The sequence below is a fragment of the Pelecanus crispus genome, chromosome 2 (genome assembly GCF_030463565.1).
Source record: "Pelecanus crispus isolate bPelCri1 chromosome 2, bPelCri1.pri, whole genome shotgun sequence".
Classification (NCBI taxonomy): domain Eukaryota; kingdom Metazoa; phylum Chordata; class Aves; order Pelecaniformes; family Pelecanidae; genus Pelecanus; species Pelecanus crispus.
The window spans coordinates 35,407,122-35,415,093 of record NC_134644.1 but is presented as its reverse complement, the minus strand read 5'-3'; the positions used below and the strand labels follow the sequence as shown (position 1 = coordinate 35,415,093).

At 42.4% G+C, this 7,972-nt stretch overlaps 1 protein-coding gene across 1 annotated transcript; it reads left to right on the top strand.

The window, feature by feature from the left end:
* Nucleotides 1–2,771: 2,771 nt before the first annotated feature.
* On the top strand, nucleotides 2,772–6,888 carry POLR1F (RNA polymerase I subunit F). The gene is made up of 4 exons (XM_075706149.1): nucleotides 2,772–2,989; nucleotides 3,167–3,308; nucleotides 4,917–5,125; nucleotides 6,498–6,888. The coding sequence occupies exons 1-4, from the start codon at nucleotides 2,772–2,774 to the stop codon at nucleotides 6,886–6,888; spliced, it is 960 nt and encodes a 319-aa protein (XP_075562264.1).
* The last annotated feature ends 1,084 nt before the right edge of the window (nucleotides 6,889–7,972 follow it).

Here is a 7,972-nt window from a genome sequence, read left to right as displayed (position 1 = left end):
TTAAGTGTTGCGGTCCAGGTGTTTTCCAGAACTGAACTGTGACTGGGGGAGGTAGCAGTTGAATTGAGATTCCTCTTTGGTCAGGACACCTTTTACAATCAGGTAATGAAAGCCCAAGTCATATGAAGGGTCTGAAGTCTCTAGGACACTGCAAGACAACGCTGCTTTTGGTCCACATAGGCTATGCTGCATCAGCAAGCAGTGTGACCCGACGGGTGTGGATTCGCAGAGAAAAACAGCTGGTGCTGGAACTAGGTATCTATACTAAAAGCTTAAAGGAGGTTATTTTGAATTAGGTCTGGCCTGACCCCATAAGACTTAATGACCATTAGGATTTAAAGTTTGTTCTCCAGATCCCTTTAGCCTGAAAGGAAATCTGGAAGTCCCAAGAGCACTTTCCAATGAAAACCAAAGCACAGTAGCAGGGATAAATGGAGATTCAATTAGAAAGTGCAGACCTGATCTCAACTTAAATACCTACACAAGGCCACGGCACCATCTGCCTTGGGGAGCAACTCTTGGCTTCCAGGCCAAGTGGTAGTGTGGCTGCTAAAACACAGCTCTCTTTAAAGACTACTTGCCTTGTCTGCATAGTTTAGGGTTTAGCCCAGCCTTCTGTAGGCCCCACACAGTATCTGTAGGCTTTTAAGATGTTATTTTGCTGTAGGTTTTCAGTTTAGAGTGCCTGATATAAAGTGAAAAGATTGCAGTCTGTCAGAGCGAGACTTTCTGTAGGCTGCCAGAAAGTGCATGTGCTGCATGCTCCGGGCCACGGCACGCTGGAGTAGGGAGTTTTCTGGGGACAGAAGTGTGCGAGGATAATGCTGGATTGCTGGAGGAGCAGAGGGAGGGAGCCCTTCTGGCACCATCTTGTCCAACCTGCCCACAGGGACAAAGGCAGAAGTCCATATTTTTGTCCACGCTGCCTTTCCATCTTATTCTGAGTTTTTATTTAAGGAGCAGAGTTACATTTTTATTATCCTGTATAAAGTTGAGTGTAGTCCTTACTGCATTATATGTTCTCACTGCAGACTAAATCTACTTATAAATAAGAGATATAAAATGTATATTTAATTTAGGAATAGAAGTGGATGCAGTTATTGTATAAGGTCTTTAACCGAGATTGAAAGCACATTGCAAGGATTAAATATGATCTGAATAGAGGAAATAAAAAATACAGATATTTCTTCCAGAAAGCTGAGAGCATATAACATAAAATTAATTTCAACAGACATTAAAAACCTTGGAGGATTAAAGCCACAAGAGACTACAGATTACAGTAGTTCAAGACATTTTCTCTTTCAATTTTCCAAGTGCAGTTTGACATCTGAAAGCCATTTTTATGTCAGTTCTTTCACACTAATCCAACTTTACTTGCAGCAAAGTACTGCAAGTTATACCATTTGTTTTACCTGTGAAAACTAACAATGTCCTGTCTTCACGGTACGGTCAGTCAAAGAAAACCTTCTGGTGATGTAGTACCTGAGTAGTTTCAAAGGCTTTTGCATCACTTAACATTTTAGTGGGAGTTCAAGGATTTCTGATATCTGACGTAAGGCTTCTTTTTATAGAACAACAGCATTTCTGAGCTCCCCACAGCGTAAAAGGAATGTTATCACCTTTAACGAAATCAATGTATCAAAAACTTATTTTTATAACTCCCCATGTGGATTCAATCAGTTTGAAAGTGTACATTTACTCAAAAAAGTTAAGCTGATATAAATTAAGATTTAAATCAAAGAAAGAATACCTTTTCCAAGGTTTTGCACCAGTTCAATCAGTTTAAAATCAAATCTTAAGGCAATGCTGTGCAACATTGTGCTCATATGAAGTCTGACCGTTCTGGACAAAGCCTTTACTAACCAGCCACAAGTTCCATTGGTTACAAACACCAAGCTTTTTTTTTGCCATTCCCGCGGCTCACTTTGTAGGCCATTTGCAGCATACAGCGCACCAGCATCACTTTTTGTGAATTTCACAAATTTACCTTTCTTCTTCTTCTACTTTTTAATACATGCTTAATAAAGTGTCACAAAATTTCTCATTACATACACAAATTAGACTCAGGCCCTAGCAACAGGAAACAAACTCTATATTCTTAACATTGCCGTATGTGAAAAGAGCATTTAAGGTAATCTGACATCATAACAGCGTCTTTTGTCTGTATTACTAAATGTTCAATTTAACTTTACGATGTCATCATAAAACAAATCAAAGTTGCGCTCCGAAGTACCAAATGTTTGATTTGGGTTCACGGCGCAACTGGATGCATAAGGGGGGGCCATTCCATGCAAAATCAGCTGAAAAGCGAAAATTCGTAACGTCGATCGCGGAGGTATAATCTGAAGAAGAACACAACGGCGTGCGTCAGCGCACACGTAGGGATCACGGAGGCGAGCCGCTGTTTCGAGGTGCCACCACAGACAACCCCATGTGCCCGGGGCTGCGGCAGAGGTGCGAGGAGAAAGGCGCAGCTGCCCAGAGGAGCCCGGGGGGCCGCACCGCGGGCAGCCCAGCCCCGGGGCACCCCGACACTGAAACAGCCAACGCGCCTCCTCACAGCGGCCCCGCCACCTGCCCCGCGCCCGGCGCCGCCGAGGGACCCGCCATGGCCGCGCTCCCCGCCGCCGGCACTCGGAAGTGCGTCACTCACCGCGACCGGGACCCCGCCATTCCGCGCCCCCACCCCACCGGATGGTGCGTGACGCCATCACCGCGCGCCGCGGCCCGCCGCAGCCGCCTGCGAGGCCCCGCCGGTGGCCGCCCGCAGCATGGCCGTGGCGAGGGAGCCGCCGCCGCTCGCCCCGCCGCTGCCCGCCGCCGCCATCCCCTCCTTCGCCGTGGCCCGCGGCCTGGTGGGGCGGCGCTACTCGTGCCTGGTGGTGGCGCCGCACCGCAGGCACGTCGCGCTGGCGCCGCGCTACCTGGGCCGCAAGCGCAGCGGCATCCGCGCCCAGCTGGACGCCGAGCTCCTGCGCTACTCGGAAAGGTGCGGCCGGGGAGGGGGCGCGGCTCGGGGGAGGCCTCAGCCCGCCTTGGGGGCCCCGCGCCGCCACCGGGGCCCGCCGCGGCCCGGGGGGAGCGTCCCCCGCCCCGGTGGTGGCTGTCTCCGGCCTAGCAGCTAACGGTGCCCCCCCCCCTCCCCCCCCCCCACTTCTCCTTTCAGCCTTCAGGGTGTGCCGGTGGCTTACGACAACATCAAAGTGGTGGGGGAGCTCGGGGACATTTACGACGACCAAGGGTTCATCCACCTGAACATCGAGGCGGACTTCGTGATCTTCAGCCCCAAGAAAGGGAAAAAACTGGTGGTATGTAAATGCGTTGATGTCTCACGGGGCATTTTTTTTTTATTAAGTAGTCAAAGCTTGACTTACTGCCATTGTCAACAGAAGTCTGGGGCTTAGGCGGAGTTGTATTTTCGTTTATTTTAGTAGTTTATTAGTGTATGAGTAGTTTGCAGTAGTTTATTAGAAGTTTGTAGTAGTAGATTTTATATTCTGTAGTAGTAGTAGATTTTATATTCTGTACTAGTAGTAGATTTTATTTTCATCCATCTGTACTGCCTGTCCCTATGGCTCTATGGGCTCAAGCTGTGCCAGGGGAGGTTTAGGTTATCCAAATTAAGAAAAATTTCTTCACAGAAAGGGTTGTCAAGCATTGGAACAGGCTGCCCAGAGAGGTGGTGGAGTCACCATCCCTGGAAGTGTTCAAAAAACGGGTGGATGTGGCACTCTGGGACATGGTTTAGTCTAGTCTACCCTTGATTAGTTTAGTGTGGACCTGGTAGTTTAGGTTACTGGTTGGACTGGATGATCTTAAAGGTCTTTTCCAACCCAAACGATTCTATGATTCTATGAAAAGACGTGTAGATGTGGTGCTTAGGGACAGGGCTTAGTGGTGGACTTGGCAGTGCTAGGTTAATGGTTGGACTTGATGATCTTAAAGGTCTTTTCCAACCTAAATGATTCTATGATTTTCTATTTTTCTATTTATATATTAAAATACTGTATCATAAGGATTACTGCTTATTAAATACTGTATCATAATTTGGCATATAATTTATATCGATGCTTCTTTCTGAAGAGCAGCTAATTCTCAAACAGGTGTGTTTGTTCTTATTTAATAGTGGCAGGAATGTTTAGGATGTTCTCAGGCGTATATTTCCCTCAAATACAAGAGCAGTACACCAAGTTGAAGCCTGCCTTTCAGAAAAAGGAAATGTATGGCTCACAGAACAGCTTTAAGCTTGTTAAAAGTCTTGCTTCACTCCTAGTGGGGAAAAATAAGTTGAGCTGGCTGACATTGGGTGTTGTGCCATACCTTTTGCACTATAGCTTGTGTCTTTCTAAAAGTGATTAAGAAATGAATGGGTCCTCTTGCTAGGAAGAGAATGGAAAACCCTCAGTGTCTGTCTTTCTCCGTGGGGAAAACAAAGGGGAATAAGGTTTGACATGCAAATGTATCAGAAACCGACTGAATGGAGTACTTAAAAGCTTTTTATGTGTCATCTGTATCTTTAGCTGCTAAGCAGTGCTGTGCCAGCATGAAGGCTGCCTTAGGCAAGTAAATCAGACTTAAAATGGCTTTGAAGCAAAGTTGATGGCCATAGTGTGAGGAAGGAGTTACCTGTTCTATTCACGTACTCACTGTGGCTAAATCCCATGTTTTGACTTTCTTTGTCTTGCAGATACAGGTTCATTTCTATTTTGGGAGGAATTGTATGAAGAGCCGATAGGAATAGTTTTGATTTTAGTGAAGAAGAGTTACCTTATTTGCTAGATAAACTGACTTCCGTAACTTGTGCATAAAAAACCTTGTCGAAAAGTGTCCGTATAGGAAATCAAATAGGTATCACGTGTGCGTTCAAAGGGATGATCTTTACTGTACTTTCATATGACATTCTTTTTCTTTTTTAGGGTGTAATTAATAAAGTGGCCCCTAGTCATATTGGCTGCCTGATACATGGATGCTTCAATGCTTCTATCCCTAAACCTGAACAAATGTCGATTGTACAGTGGCAAGAGCTGGGATTAAAAATAGGGGATGAACTGAAATTTCAAGTATTGCATTTGGATTCTGATGCAGCTGGGGTGTTCTTCATTCGAGGAGGACTGACTAAAAGCAGGTATTGTGCCATACTAGAGAATATTTTTAACTGTTTTAATGGGTTTGTTACAAGCTAAATGATTTGAATTAACATCTTAATCTTTATGCTTTCTAGCGTGTACACAAACCCATGTCTATATATAGCCTGTGTTAGTTATTTTAAACTAAACCTTCTAGTGTTAAGGACTTACATGGAAATTTTCTCTGGAAAAATAAAAATAGGTGGGTTGTTTTTTTTTTTTTAGCTTTAAAAAAATCTAAGTGTGCTGACCTGTGAACTGTTGATTACATAAGTAGTACATGTTCAAAATAACACCCCAAACGCCTACAGTAGCTGTGTTTATGAATGTGCATAGGCTTTTCAAGTGAAAACACTCAATTCCTGAACACAGTGTTTACATTCGTATTTACACACACATATGTTATATAACCACAAAGTTAGATGTGGATGACTTAAATGCTTGCTGAAGAATAAGAATAAACTTGATCTCAAAGATGATACGAGAAAATGCATCATCTTGTTCCTTGCACTTACGCCTCTGTAAATTTTTAGAGCAGCGTGCTAAAAATCTTAAGAGTGATGTCTTTAAAAGAATTCTTTTAGGTAGTTTTTTTTGAACAGTCATTTGCTGAGCAGTTTTTTTCTACCAGCGTGGTTATGTTTTTAATTGAATGTACAATGTGACTACTACTGACAAAATCATAACTTTTTTTTTTTTTTAATCTGGAAGGACATGCTGGATTGTTTCAGTGAACTTAGAATGAAGCAAGGATTTTGTCCTCAGTGCCTCTGGGGGCATCTCCTTCTCCATGATTTTTAACTGCATTCTTTCCATATTTGTCTTCCTAGACATTTACCTGCTGGGTTTTTTTATTTTGTTTGGGTTTCTTTCTTCTTTTTATGACTCTTCTGGCATCACCTTTGTTTTAACTGTATAGACTTCAGCAAGGCAGTTGCTTGGTGAAACCAGCAGTGTGTCTCATGTATGATTGAACAGGCCGTTGGCTGTGTGTATTTGTGAATAACTCAAAGATTTTCTACACAATATGTAATTACAAATTAGTGGATGAAGGAATACAAGAAAAGAGGAAATACCAAAACGGTCTGTACGGCATTTTAGGGAAGAAATTTGGGCTGAGATTTGAAAGAGAATATTGATTCTGTGGTAAGAAGGAAATTAGTCGGGTAATAGAAATACCTTGAAAGTATTAAACTGGCTTTATGATTTTCTGTAACTAGAGTATCATGTTCTCCATTTGTTGCTGTTTTTAGCAAATGTTTATCTTTTATCTACTTGATAAAAGTACTGTTTTAGCCAATTTTGACATTTCACTGTGTGAGTTGCGCTTAGATGTCTCTACTTCAGCTTATTTCATATATTTCTTTACAGCATGCAGCCCAAACAATCTGAGACGGTCACTGACAGTACAAACAGAGATGAAATTCATAAGCTTGACCACCAGGAAAATGGCTTCAGTGACTCTAGGGGAGATAATATCACAGAGGAGCCTCTAGGTGAGATGGATAACACTGGCAGGGAAAATGCAGAAGAGCAAAGTCTTGATGCTGTGAATGGAATATGTGATGATAAAAACAAGAAGAAAAAGAAAAAACATAAGCAAGAAGAACAGGAACATGTATTGCCTACCAGTGACTCCAGTGGTTACCAAAGTGACCATAAAAATTCAAAGAAAAAGAAAAGAAAGCATTGTGATGAAGTTGAAGAAAGTGAATTATCTCAGCTGTCACAAGAACCCAAAGCTAAAAAGAAACGGGACTAAAGTCTGAAGTGCCTTTCCTGAAAAAGATTTCAGACATTTTTTGATAAGCTTCCAATAAAATCTCGTTTTCAAAATGCATATTTATATTTCTTTACTAAACAATCTGCTCTGCTAGGTGGGATGATGTTTGTGTGCGTATGTGCACCAACAGCTTTAAAGGCAGGAGCTTTTAAAGAAGTGATGGAAGAAACGGGATAGAAGCAACATCTGCCTGTTTTATTTACTGGAGAGTAAGGCTCAGAAGAACAGTGGAATGTAATTACAGGAACACATGCATCACCTCTGTGTCTGCTTCCCGGTTCCACGCATTAACCTTTAGCTAGTTATGATCTTCGCTGCTCTAATTCCATCTTTCCTGCTCAGTGTCTTGATTTTGTAAGAGTAGATTATGCTTAACTTTGGGGCTCTGGGAAATACATCTGAATTCCCAGGGGCTGAGAAGAGGTTTTTTTTTTTAATTGTAGTAAGGGACCATGAATGCCTATGAATGAAACTCTGCAGTCTGACTTAAAGGTTAAGCAAACTCTTGCTTGTCTTAGGTCTTTCAAAACACCTTTTGTGGTACTCTGGGAAAAACAGTATGATGAGTTCATTCCGAGCAAGCAGGGAGGACAGGAGAAGATTAATGTCATCCAATATAATGAGGTACCACTTATGGGTTAGAATACCTCTGAGATACAGGCTGATAAAGCAGTTGGTAGTGGGACATACTTTGATAAAGTTAATTTTTATGCATGAAGCTCATGGACCTCACAGTTTTTTTTTTAAAAAAAAAAGCTAAAGTGCAACTCTCAACTTTTTGTACTAGTTGTAACTTTCAAACACTGCTCTCTGGAATAGCAGGTACCTATGGTCAATATTTTCCAAACTCTTGGAATTAATGTTAGTGGAACATTCTGAGAATGGGAAAATGACAGTCAAACGTTAACGAATGTACCTTTATTAAGAAGTAATTTTCCTGGTGTACATGTATGATAATTTTTTTAATATCAGTACTTTTGGTTGCAGCTCTTTTCTGTTGTGAGGAGTTCTGGGGAAAGCTGTAGTGTGACATGGGCTAGGCTGAGTCTTTAACCAAAGTAGG